This window comes from Pongo abelii, chromosome 11, assembly GCF_028885655.2.
Source record: "Pongo abelii isolate AG06213 chromosome 11, NHGRI_mPonAbe1-v2.0_pri, whole genome shotgun sequence".
Lineage (NCBI taxonomy): Eukaryota > Metazoa > Chordata > Mammalia > Primates > Hominidae > Pongo > Pongo abelii.
The window spans coordinates 137,014,832-137,028,557 of NC_071996.2; the positions used below are offsets into that span (position 1 = coordinate 137,014,832).

General features: G+C 41.5%; 1 protein-coding gene across 10 annotated transcripts in view; it reads right to left on the reverse strand.

Moving 5' to 3' along the window:
- USP40 (ubiquitin specific peptidase 40) overlaps positions 1-13,726 on the reverse strand; it is a 90,870-nt gene that overhangs the window by 6,419 nt on the left and 70,725 nt on the right. For 5 of the 10 annotated variants that reach the window (XM_024243580.3, XM_063713133.1, XM_024243581.2 and 2 more), the window contains 6 exons: positions 11,367-11,493; positions 9,129-9,223; positions 7,316-7,434; positions 6,186-6,251; positions 3,718-3,928; positions 3,482-3,577 (listed from right to left, as the gene is read on the reverse strand). In XM_024243580.3, coding sequence (XP_024099348.2) covers positions 3,482-3,577; positions 3,718-3,928; positions 6,186-6,251; positions 7,316-7,434; positions 9,129-9,223; positions 11,367-11,493 — 714 coding nt within the window. Of the gene's footprint in view, positions 1-3,481; positions 3,578-3,717; positions 3,929-5,632; positions 5,968-6,185; positions 6,252-7,315; positions 7,435-9,128; positions 9,224-10,751; positions 11,013-11,366; positions 11,494-13,726 lie in introns of those variants that run through there. The other 5 variants (XM_063713136.1, XM_063713135.1, XM_063713134.1 and 2 more) reach the window with 3 other exon arrangements.

Consider the following 13,726-nt stretch of genomic DNA (forward strand, 5'->3'; position numbering starts at 1 on the left):
GTGTGGAGGTGGGGAGCTGGCTCTGGCTACACATCGAGAGATTAACCAAGCTCTGCAGAAGGGTCTGGCTACTTCTCAGTGCCCCGCCTCTGCTAGGAACATGTCGTGTCAAATATTATAACCTCTATTCTAATACACTGATATGATAAGCCAATATTATAATTTCTGTTCCAGTAAACTGCACATGACACAAGTTTTAAAAATTGTGGGGAGGCTGAGGCTGGGGAATGGGAGACTGAGGCAGGAGAATCGCTTGAACTCGGGAGGTGGAGGTTGCAGTGAGTCAAGATCGCGCCACTGTACTCCAGCTTGGGTGACAGAGTGAGACTGTCTTAAAAAAAAAAAAACAAAAAAAACCTGTCAATTTTTTTCCACTTCATTCTATTACCTGCAATGCTTCAGTGAGCATATCCGTGTGTCTCCACACACCTATGGGTGAGTTATTCTAGGAATGCAGCTAGGATTGGGACTCCTTGGTTGTATCGATGGGCATCTGTGTACTAAACTAACACCAAACTGCTCTTCAGAGTAGCTGTACCAACTTGTGCTCCCACTGGAGTTTTTTTTTTTTGACACACGGTCTGACTCTGCCACCCTGGCTGGAGTGCAGTGGCATGATCTCAGCTCATTACAACCTCCACCTCCTGGGCTCAAGTGATCCTCCTGCCTTAGCAACCCAAGAAGTTGGGTTTTGCCACGTTGCCCTGGCTGGTCTCAAAACTCCCGAGTGCAAGTGATCTGCCTGCCTTGGCCTCCCAGAGTGCTGGGATTACAGGCGTTGAGCCACTGCGCCCGGCCATGTGTGTGGGAGTTCCCACGGTCTCATTAGCAAGGGCAGCTCCCTGCTGGATTCTGCAGTTCCCTGCAATTGGCAAGCTGATTCTCTTTTCATGTGTTTCCTGGCTATTCTGTTCTCCTCTGTGAACTGCCAGTGATAACCTTGGCCCACTTCTCTATTGGGTTATTTTTTGATAACAGATTTGCAGAAGATCTGCTGTCTATGCTGGAGAATAACCCTCTGCTGTCTTACTGCGTATGTCTCTCCCCTGTTTGTGAATTTCCTTTTCACTGTTTTTTATGATTTCCTTTGACGAACAAAAGTTCTCACTTCTAATGTAATGAAATTTATTGATTCTTTTATGGTTTGCACTTTTTAAGAAATCCTTCTTGCCAGGCATGGTGGCTCACGCCTGTAATCCCAGCTCTTTGGGAGGCTGAGGCAGGTGAACTGCCTGAACTCAGGGGTTCAAGACCAGCCTGGGCAACACGGCATAACCTCGTCTCTACCAAAAAGAAAAAAAATTAGCCGGGTGTAATGGCACGTGCCTGTGGTCCCAGCTACTTGGGAGGCTGACATGGGAGGATTGCTTGAGCCTGTGAGGCAGAGGTTACAGTGAGTGGAAATCGCGCTACTGCACTCCAACCTGGGTGACAGAGTGAGACCCCATCTCAAAAAATAAAAAAAAGAAATCCTTAACCTGAAGTCAAAGATTTTCTTATGTCTTCTAAAGATTGAAAATGAGTGCTTTTCACATTTAAGTCTTCAACTGGATTGCCTGTTGACTATGGTGTGAGCAGAGGTAAGTATAGGTTTTATGGAGCCTGACACTGACTCAAGTCAAGCATCCCTAATCCAGAAATCCGAAACTCAATGGAGCATTTCAGATTTCAGATTTTTGGATTAGGGAGGCTCGACTGTTAAGTATAATGCAAATATTCCAAAACCCAAAAAAACCTGAAATCTGAGACAGTTCTGGTCCCAAGCATCTTGAATCACAGATACTCAACTTGTATAAAATTTATTTTATGGTTATGAAAATTAATGAATATGATTTTCCTACATAGATAACTAATCTTCCAGCACCATTCATTGAATAACCCATTTTTAAATGTTGCCTCAAGTATCTGTCACGTTTCCTCACATGTGTGATTCTGTTTCTCGGCTTTCCACCCTGTCCATGAGCCTGTTTGTCTACCCGTGCCTCCATGCTACACTGTCGCCACAGCTGTGATCAGTCCACACTTGGTGAGGCAACGACCCTGTCCTTTTTCTTCTCGCAGTGAGCCGAGATCGTGCCACTGCACTCCAGCCTGGGCAACAGAGCGAGATACTGTCTCAACAAAAAAAAAAAAAAAAAGAAAATCTTACCTCTTTGGCCCTTTGCTCTAGTGTACGAATTTATGCTATTAATTTTATTTAATCTAATCTATATGGATTTTCATTGGAATTTCACTGAATTTACAGACTTGGGAAGAACTGATACCTCTACTATTGTGAGGTTTGCCCTCCAAGAACATGACATGGCTCTAACAGAAGCTTTCTTTAACACTGCTAAATATGTTTTTGTATATTCTCCAGAAGGTTTTATACTGATCTTGGAACCTTTCAAACTCCTCTCTCAGATCTAATCATTTATCTGTGTAGTCTCTTAAATCTCCTTTTTTTTGGAGACAGGATCTCTGTTGCCTGGGCTGCAGTGCAATGGCACGATCTCGGCTCACTGCAACATCCACCTCCCTAGCTCAAGTGATCCTCCTACCTCAGCCTCCTGAGTAACTGGGACTACAGGTGTGTGCTACCACACCCGGCTAATTTTTGTATTTTTTTGTAGAGACCAGGTTTCACTATGTTGTCCAGGCTGGTCTCGAACTCCTGGGCTCAAGTGATCCACCCACCTCGGCCTCCCAAAGTGTTGGGATTACAGGCATGAGCCACTGTGCCCGGCCTTGAATCTCCTTTGTAAGAACAGTTTTATATTTCCCTTTTCAAATTTCTTTTACTGCTCTTTCAATTTTTATTTACTTTTCTTTTGGCAGCGAGGGAGGGAATTCATTGCCTGTGTTGTTCAGTACAGTGTTAAACAGAAGGGGCGGTTAGGGGGATCCTTACTTTGGGTCCCACTTTAATGAAAGTGGAAGCTTTTGAAGCTGTCACGGTGTTGCTGCTAGAGGTTTTGGGTAGATATGTGCATCAGGTTAAGGCGTTTCCTTCTATTCCTAGTTTGCTCTAAGTTCTTTTTTAAAGTCATGAATGAACACTGGGTTTTTAATAATAAGTTTTATTTTATGCTTTTTCTGCATCTCTCGAGTCTGGCAGGATTACTTCTTACATAATCTATTCTTCACGCTGCTCTCCTCACATTCCTTGGATAACCTACTCTGACGTCATGTCACACAGTAGTGTTTTTAAAAACATACTTGCAGGGCTGAACTTGCTAGTATTTTACTTAGAATTTTCCATGTATGGTCAGAAGTGAAACTGGTCTGTATTTTATTTTACTGTCCTTGGCAGTTTGGATACTGAGGTTTCAGTGGCCTTATAAAGTCAGTTGTCCAGTTTTCCCTCTTTTTTATCCATTCTCTGAAACAATTTGTATAAAATGGGATAATCTGTGTCTTGAAGATTCAATAAAACGTCTCTATAAAATCACGTGACCCTCGTGTCTTCTCAAAGTGGTAAATTTGCTGTTAAACAACTTACCTTAACACCAATAGTATCTCCGTCTTTCAAGTAATATGGTGCCCCTTGCAAATAATCTTGTTTTTTTTTCTTTTTCCTCTTGGTTATTTGTTGGTTCTATGGGAAAATCAAACATCTTAAATAAGCAAAACTCAACCTCAAGTTCTCACTAAATTCTCTATCACTGTGAAAAATTGCATAACCTCATTGCTATGCCAGTAAGCCCCAATTTCTCTGAGACAGCCCCACAACTTTACCCAGCTAGATATCGGAAGCCACTCGAACTTTTCGGGAAAGTATTTGGCAATTTCAATCTTCTCCACGGGAAGACAATAGAAATCAGCAACTCTCTGCCTCAGGGAGCCAGCAGTCCCGCCTTGGGCCGTGTTCCACACCAGGTCCAGGGCAGGGGTGTAGGTCCTCTCACCAGGGATGCGCACCTGTGTCCTCAGCAGCACGTCCTGGGGGCTGCATCAGAAAACTGTCAAGTGCCAGATCCAAACAAACAAACAAAACCACGTGGTAACTTGAGGCATAGTGGGCAAAGCTTCTCCTCTAGCTTTTCTGGTTTTTATAAGGAGAGATTTTTCCCTAAATGCTGGATGCTAGTGGCAAACTCTTACTCCGCACTTCAATTTCCTTCAATCTTGGAATGAAGAGCGAAGTGAAGATCCCATTCTCGGTACACAGCAGAGCCCCCCAGACACGGTAGGGAACCTTCCTCAGCGCGAGAGAAAAGGAAAGAGGTGGCGGCCTGAGCAGGTATGATGCGGCGGAGAGGGACAGGGTGAGAGGGGCCTGGCCTGATAGCCCGGCAGCTGGCAGGAGGAGAGTGGGCTCGAGGTAGGCAGTTATGCCCTTGACTCTGGGGGCTGTAAATGTGAGCTGCCATGAGGTAGCCAGGGAGAAGAATCTGAGGGTTGGAATTGGGAAGAGAGACACAGTGCAGGTGAGAGACGAGGCTGCAGCTGTGGGAGATAGGAAACCTTAGCAGGAGGAGCAGAAAGAACAACACTCAGCAAGGCAGGAGGAACAGGGACGTGCAGAGGTCAGCACAGGCCATGGAGGAAAAGCTATAGATAAGAACTGGAAGGCAGCAAGGGGAAATGAAGACTGGTTCTTAGGATGCTGAGACAATGAGTGATTTTTAGATGTACTTCTATGAAGTGTTTTTACCATCAAAAGAGGTGACGCAATGAGAGAAATGAAATGACTGGAAGAAAGATAGCTCATGGGAAGATGTGGGCCCATGGAATCAGGGGAGTGCAGAGTGCAAGAGCAGAGGCTGCACAGCCCCATGTCCCCATGGGGGAGGGGGCTGCTGGCCAGGGAGTGAGGCCGAGGCCTGGAGCCCAGCACAGTGCGGCCAGAGGACGGAAAGGGCATTGGCACAGATGCTGAAGTTGCCAAGGAGGGGACAGAGGCTGCTAGAGAGAAACAGGAGGGACTAGGGGCCTCCTTGAGAGCAGGAGTGCCCTGGAAGTTGGTCAAGGACAGAAGAGCACATGGAAGGGGCCTGAGGAGGCACACAGCTGCTCTTCAAAAGAGCAAAAGGCAGTGTGTCTATCAAAACCTGCCACTGCTTACAACCATTGTGATGAAGGGTCAAAATCATAGACAGCTCACACAAATTCCAAGAGAGCTTTTCTTTTAGACTTCATTACAGAAGCAGTCAAAATACACGAAATAACTCATTCATGCACTCACAAAATACAGTTTGCAAAAATGCCTGAACTTGTTAGTCATCAAAGCACTGGAGCAAATGAGAACAAGATAATCATCTTTCATTTATCAATTTAGGAAACACCTAGATGATGAAATAGTCAATGCTGGTTTGTGGGTGAGGTAAAATAAATACTCATACTCTGGAACAACTTGCCTGAAAAAATATTTAACTATTTTAAGAGGTTTAAAATGTCCACACCATTTGATCCTGGAATTCCCCTCCAGGAAACTATTTCTGGTTGTACAACTTGTATTAAGAATACGTTTTTATAAAAACACTAAAACTAAATACATGTTAGACATGGTTGAAAGACAACGTTCTCATATAACAAGCAGACCACAAGAAGGATATTCACATCATAACAGGTAGAGCAAATCTTAACAGTTCATGGTATTTACAAAAGGACTTGTAAAATATTTTCCTACAGCGAAAAAAGAATAAGATGGTTTCATTGTAGACAATTTTGGGTGTATCTTTATTTAATAAATAATTATTGACTATGACATGGGCACAATTACTATTCTAAGTATTAAGGATATAGCAGTGAATAAACCAAGTACTTATATTCTAGTAGTGGGAGACAGATACTAACAAATAAATCAGTAAGTACAGATATGTCAGGTGATACTAGGATGAAGAAAGTAGAATAAGGGGGCAGAGTGACGGGAGTGATGATGAATCCGCTGGATGGCAGACGGTCCGAACACACTGACAAAGCTGCGGGTGGGCCTCTTGCTGACACTTCAGGGCCATCATGGGGTCAATATGCACCTGGTGATTACTGAAAAATTAATTCTCCCTTACTGTTTTTATGGGAGAATAAGTCTCAAGTTTTAGACGCCAGACATACAAACATATTTCTAGAACACACTCTGTTTCAAGTTGCTAGGCTACTTAGAAGCAGTGAAAAAATGCTACACTCTCAAGTTGTTAAAGCTGAGAAAGGCAGACGATGTTAAGACACGCGTGTCACTTCACATGCAGAGGAGAATTTCTTACCCCAAGTTTTCTCCTTTCTGAAGGGGCTCTAAGCAGATCTCGATTCTCCGTCCTAGTTTATATTCCCTGATAATAAGTGAAACAAGATAATATTGAGTGACATAACATTTAATTTTCTTGAATTTTTTTTCCCCCAATTTTAAGCTTTTTTCTTAAGCAAAGGATCGTTTTCTGAGTACTTATAAGAACACCCAAACTTTTGGAAAAGGGGAAAAAATGAGACTCCTTGCTGTGGTGATTATTTAGAGACTTGAATCATTTCTTACTAAACATGTAGGTCTGGCTCTGGGAAGATGGCCAAACTGCCAAAGAAATTTCCCTCTGTTCAGCCGGGGTTAAGATTCTCATGCCAGTCACTTTGGGGTGGTAATCAGAACGGATTAAAAGCAGCCTTGGCCAGGCACAGTGGCTCACGCCAGTCACCCCAGCACTTCCGGAGGCCAAGGTAGAAGGACTGCTTGAGGCCAGGAGTTCGCGACCAGACTGGGCAACATAGGGAGACCTCATCAAAACAAAAAATTAGCCTGGTGTCGTGGCACATGCCTGAGGTCCCAGCTACACAGGAGGCTGAGGTGGGAGGATCACTTGAGCCCAGGAGGTTGAGGCTGTAGTTGAGCCATGATCACGCCACTGCACTCCAGCCTGGGCGACAGAGCCAGACCCTGTCTATTAAAAAAAGAAAGAAAAGGAAAGAAAGGAAAGAAAGAAAAGAAAGAAACAAAGAGAAAGAAAGAAACAAAAGCCTCAAGGCTGCTTTTTGCAAAGGAAATGACCCAAACCTGCTCTTTTAAGTTCAAAGTTTCAGGAGGAGGATCAGCTGAATCCAACATTTCTAGGTGAGAAACAGCCGCTCCTACTTTCCATCTCATTCCAAATGCTTTTAAGTTATATAATGTCACAGTCACTGGAGCACAGAAAAAATATACAACACTACATTTATACTTAACATGGAAAACTGAAGGCCTGCTGGAGTTTATGATGAAAAGTGTCACCCAAGTCACAAGCGTGGCATGACCAGGAATTGGCTTTGTTTTCACTCAGCTCAGAAGACAGATTCTCCCTCCATCCCTCGCACCAGCCATTGCGGCAGCAGCAGGGAGGGACAGTGTTGCGTCCAGCAAGGAACCTACCTGAGTGGCTGCCGGTCAGTTCGTAAAAGCCTGCCTGGGAGCTTCCTCTCCACCGTCCAGGCTCTGAGGTGGGCTGGGGACGGGACACCGAACTCCAGGAAAGGGAGCAAGGTCATGGCCTAGAAAAAGAAACAGACATTTCTCCAATGGTTTTAAAAAGCACTCTTCAAAACACACTGTTTTAGAAAAAAAATGAAGCACTACACAGTGGCATCTCAAGGAAAGAGTATCTCAAGTAATGATAACATCATTTTAAAAGTCACAGGAATCTTTCTCTCTCTTAAATGACACTAAACCTGAGTGGTCTTCATATTCCTCTTCACTGAAATCAGCTTGAGAAAGAAGTGAGTTCCCTGTCTCTAAATCTGAGTCAAAAGCTTCTTTTTAATCATCATGTTTAAAAAATGAAACTCTGGAATTAACTTCCGTGTGAGTAGAATTCACCAGGGCAGAGCCTGCTCTAACAGTACAGTGAGGGACGCATCCGCCTTCTTCCGTGCCCATGCAATTCTCCACCAGTGTTTGCTCTGCTGATGAATCAGCTTTTGATTTTGAAGTATTTCAAAATCTTTGGCTGCAATCAGTAGGCCCAAACTGCTTGTTCTAATTCTGAAGGGATCACTTTAAGCCCCGACTGATATACTTAGGTTGGAGCCTCTAAAATTACCAATATTCATCAATTTTTTGACCTAAAAACAGCAATTTTATATCTTTCAACTTAATATGAGAAAAAAAAAAGTATCTTCCCATTTGTTCTCATGAGAATAAGGCTGTCTGCTTTTTCTTTTCTCCTTTTTTTTTTTTTTTTTTCCCGAGACGGAGTCTCACTCTGTCACCCAGCCTGAAGTGCAGTGGCACGATCTCAGCTCATTGCAACCTCCCCGTCCTGGGTTCAAGTGATTCTCCTGCCTCAGCCTCCGAGTAGCTGGGATTACAGGTGCCTGCCACCGTGCCAGGCTAATTTTTTTTTTTTTTTGTACTTTTAGCAGAGACGGGGTTTTACCATGTTGGCCAGATTGGTCCCAAACTCCTGACCTCAAGTGATCCGCCTGCCTCAGACTCCTAAAGTGCTGGGATTACAGGCATAAGCCACCACACCCAGCCAACGTATGCTTTTTCTTGAGGAAGGGTATTTCATATACTGAGGGCGCACAAAAGCCAAACATCAACAACCACTAGTCATATATAGGCCCCACATTTTCTCCTCTAAGAGAAGAAAGGAATGCTCATTTCAGTCCAACAGTAGGCGGATGCCTCTTCAACACTGCATTGTACTTAATCCAGCCTTTCCATTTGGATAAAACCCTCCTTCTCTGTGAATGTTAATACGTAAGAAACAACACAATACCTAGAATATCTAGTTTAGCATCCTAACATAAAAGCATCCTAACACCAGGAGGTGTTCTAACCTCCTGGAAAACTGGTAACACAGCTTTTCATAACAACATTTAACATATGGGTCACAATGGTACACAAACAATGTAAATAAAGGGATAAAGTGAATGCTTTACAAATGTTCCAAGAAACCATGTTTCCCTAAAAAAATAAAAATGAACAAAAGCCGCAAGTCACTGAGGATAGATTGAAACAAAAGCACAGCATGCCTGTCAGAGGAGGGACCAGTGAGGCCACGAGGAGCCGTCTGCACCACGGGCATGTGTTGCCTGCGGGTACTTACCACTGAACATGGCATATGACAAATGCCATATCAGAACAGACTGTAATTGAGGGAAAAGGAGATAGAAGAATATATTAATATCTCACTGGAAGAAGCCACATTACCACTAAGTTATGGTGCAGGAAGAAGTCTGACCTGAGACTTCAGCTCCGCCAGCGTGGCATCTTCTGAGATCTCTATGTCTCCCAAGTAGAGGAGAGAAACTTGCGCAGGCTCGTTCCCAGAAGCACCTTCCAAAGGACAGAGCGGGATGTTTACAAGGAACTTGAAACTTATTTTGTGTTTCTGAAATACATTGCCATGTTTTGATATTGTAAATAGGTTATTAAAATTCCACTCAAGAGCCTCTGCATCCAAGTCTTATGAGGAGGCCCTGTCTGGCAGGTGAGCAGGCAGGGACACGTTGTCAGCAGACTCCCAAGAGGTATGTGACACTTATGCCCCTACCTCGAATGTACTTTTCCACATTCTCTCCTTCCTCAAAGAGGACTTTTTGGGTAGGATACGCTGCCTGCATTCTGTATGTTAGCTTCCTGTTTCCTCCTCCTAACACTCATCCCAACCTGTTCCTCGTATGTGTCTGTGTGTGTGTGTGTCTGTCTGTGTGCAGGTGTTTAATCTGCCTCCTCAAAACAACAGAGTTTTCAAGAGGAGGCAGGCCATCTATCTGGTCTCCCCAGTTCCTGGTACAATGGGTGCCACATAGTAAATGCCCAATAAATGTTTATTTATAAGGAAATCTTGACAATAAGAAGGCCTTTCCAAGTTTGTTTAAAAAAAGGGAAAAACACAATGCTTTCTCATCAAAAACAATATAAAAGCTGGCAACTAAATTTAGACTGTCTTCACTTATTTTTGCTTTAACTGTCTTTACTGCTGAGCATGCCACTAACGCATAGCAAGAAATTACAGAAAGATTAGAAGTCAACTAAGTGCATGAAAAGTTCCTCTTGTGTCTTAAGGAAATTACAGGCTAACACTAGCGGAAAGACAATTTCAGGAAATTCTAAAGAATGAAATATATAATCACATGCTACATAATGATTTGGTCAAAGACCACACATGTGATGTGATCCTATAAGATTATAATACCGTATTTTCACTGTACCTTTTTCTGTTTAGATATACAAACACTTGCCACTGTGTTATGATTAGCCTTCAGTATTCAATACGGTAAGCTGCTGTACAGGTCTGTAGCCTACGAGCAAGAGGCTACATCACATAGCCTAGGTGTGCAGGAGGCTCTACCATCTAGGTTTGTGTAAATCACTCTACCATGTTCACACAGTGACGAAATCGTCTGACGATGCATTTCTCAAAACATATTCATGTTGTTAAGTGACACGAGTGTATTTCCCATGTGTTGTGTACAGATGTATTACCAAAAAAAAGAACCTTTTATTTACTTTTCATGTAGAAACATACTGATTAAACATGCTTTTACAATCTATATCCAATTCTATATGTAACTAGATTTCTATCACCAAAGCATTTTTAGCATTAGTTAACATGAACTAGTGTAACCCAACTAAAAAGTAACTTTATGCCAATTTTATAGCTCATTCAACATTACTCTCTCTATATAATCCTAACTTCAAAGAATAAGGAGATAAGAACTTGACTCATTTATATTAATTTTATTACTGAGGCTGAAAAGATTAAAAAGAAATATAAATAATATACTTCAAGGCACTAGAAAAACTAAATAAGTAAAGCATGATAAAAAGAAAAACACAGCTAAAGAGTTGGGCCTATTAAAAATATACTCGCTCCATTTCTTTATAATGAAGTGGAATGCCTCTTTGTACAAGGGCAACTGAACTCACTGATAGTGACTTCTGCCCATCGTGATGTGTGCGGCTGAGTGCTGAGTAAGACAACATGCTTGTACTTGTCTGTGTTCCTTCTCAGAAGTCAGTGAGATGATATCAAATGCCCTAGAAGCAGTTCCTGAGGGTTTTGAGGCAGAAAGATTGGAAGACATGTAGGATGTGGACTCCTGGTCTCTGCCCCTGTGGGCTAAAATGACATTAGAATTGGTTGAAGTCTCAATATTCTGGTACATGGTGATAAATGGGGCCCCTGTTGCCCTGAGGATCTTGAGAGATGATACATAAACGTCTTTGGAAAGTGTAATATATTGATATAATAATAAACAACAAGATATATAGTGCTTTACAGAGGTTACAGAGCACGTACAGAAATGGCACCGTGTTATTATTATGTGATGTCTGGAATGACTTATGAAATTAATAGGTCTTGATTTTCAAGATCTTACATTTTAAAAATAAATATTTCAATTGACTCTCAGAGCACAGGCAGTTTACTTATCTTTATGATGCACTGGCTGCTGAAATCCCATTCTGTTCTCACCTTGGCTGGAAGCGGCTCTCCAAACTCTGCCCCGAGAGGAAGTATAGTTGGTCTGGTCCTGATGACTCTCCCAGTGTCCTGAGGGACCCTGAAGCTGGTACCACCAGATGGGCACCTTCAGGAAACCCTGAAGAATGGAGCATGTTTAACTGCTGTGATTACAAAGATTAAGTGAAACTCCACTTTTACTTCCATAGAAACATCTTGATGACCTAAGATGCTCTTGAACTTATCATTTTTCCTCTTAGATTTATTAACTGTCATAAATTAGACTTGTTTTTACAATAAAAAATTTAAAATCATAAAAATCAGACTTTGGGGTGACTGGACTAAATGTCCCTTGCTTAGAAGTATCTTAGTAGATAATATAAATGAGAAGCATAAACAAGAACAATGCATTTGCTTGAACACACTATACCAGCGTTTCCAGGCGCTGTCCAAGCGCTGCTGGCCCAGGATACCAGTCCCAGCAGCACCGTTTATCACACAGATGCAAGAGCCCATTGATCTAAGTTGGGTTTCTGATTCTAACTAAAGGAAATAAACCCACTGTCTTATACATACCCTGTAATCTCAGTTTTACTTATTTAGCTAGTTCTTCCCACCTCATTTTTTGTTAGTGAAGAATTTTAACAGGTTTATTAAGAGATAAAAGGTGCTATTGTTGCAGCACTTAATTTCCAACAATAGAAGATGAGAATAAAAATTAACCACCTAAAACATTTTAAATAGATAGTTCAAGAAATGTGCATTAGAATATTTTTCTGTTTATCAGATTAGTGAAGATTAACAAATATTCGACCTTCATTCGATTAAATAAATGTAAATCAGAACAACAAAATTCCATTTTTTTTTCACCTAGCAGACTCAAAAACCAGAAAATTATGTTGGTGAAAATATGGGTAAACTTGAACACTTGTAAGTTGGTAGCAGGAATATAAACTGCTGAGAAGTTTCTGTAGAATAATTTGCCTGTACCTGTCATATTTTAAAATGTGCAAGTCCTTTGACCCAGCCATTCCACGTTTAGGAATTTACATTCTGATATACTAGTGCATGCATAGAAAGCCACATATGCAAGAATATTCTTACAAATTGTTTATGGGACCAAAAACCATGAACCAACTTCAAGGACCCTCTTTAAAAGATTTTTGGCTGGGCTTGGTGGCTCACAGCTGTAACCCCAGTACTTTGGGGAAGCTGAGGTGGGAGGCTCAATTAAGCCCAGGAGTTTAAGACCAGTGTGGGCAACAAAGCGAGACAAAAATAAAAAAATGTTTAAAAATTAGCCAGGCACAGTGTGCCTGTAGTCCCAGCCCAGGAGATCGAGCTTGCAGTGAGTTATGATCATGCCACTGTACTTCAGCCTGGGTGACGGAGCCAGACCCTGTCTTAAAAAAAAAAAAAAGACTGCGCAATTTCAGTTCTAAGAATTTATCCTGTAGATATACTCATATACAAGCAAAATGGCATATATATAGATATAATAGATATATTTTTTACATTGTTACTTGTATCAACAAAAGACTGGAAATGACCTAAATATTCTTCAAAAAGAGACTGGTTAAATAAATTATAGTCCTCCAAACAATGGAATATTATGAAGCTACTAAATTGAATGAGATAGCTTTACAGCATATACTAGGAGATAAAATATTAATGAAAAAAATCTAGGTACAGAACAGGTTGCCTAGCAAATAATCTTTTGTGCAAATAAAAAGGCATAAATCTGTATATGTGTGGATATATATGCTATGTATATACATAGTGAACCATGTATTTAAAATATTTTACATGGTTAGTCTTCATATTCTCATTGTCTATTGTTTGAAATTAAGTGTTGTAACAATAACACCTTTTATCTCTCTTTTTGTTTTTTTTTTCTTTTTAAATTTTTATTGAAAAGAGACAGGGTTTCACCATGTTGCCCAGGCTGGTCTTGAACTCCTGAGCTCAAGCGATTTGCCTGCCTTGGCCTCCTAAAGTACTGGAATTACAGGCATGAGGCACCGTGCCTAGCCTACCTTTTATCTCTTAATAAACCTATTAAAATTCTTCAGTAACAAAAAATGAGGTGGGAAAAGCTAGCACACTTCAGTGTGTGCAAGTGTGTGTGTATATTAAAAAGCAAAGGCCTTTGAAAGGATGCAGAGAAAAGCAGCTGCCTGTCGGGGAGAGGACGCTGGGTGGCTGGAGTCAGAGATAGTAGGGACACTTGCTTTTCCTGGCCCAGCTTTTCATAACACTTGGAATTTTGTATCAGGAGTATTGCCTATTCAAAAATTAACTTTAGAGATCATTGTACAAAATATAATAGAATTCTACAAAGTTATGAAAATGAATAAGGTAGGTGTGTATGT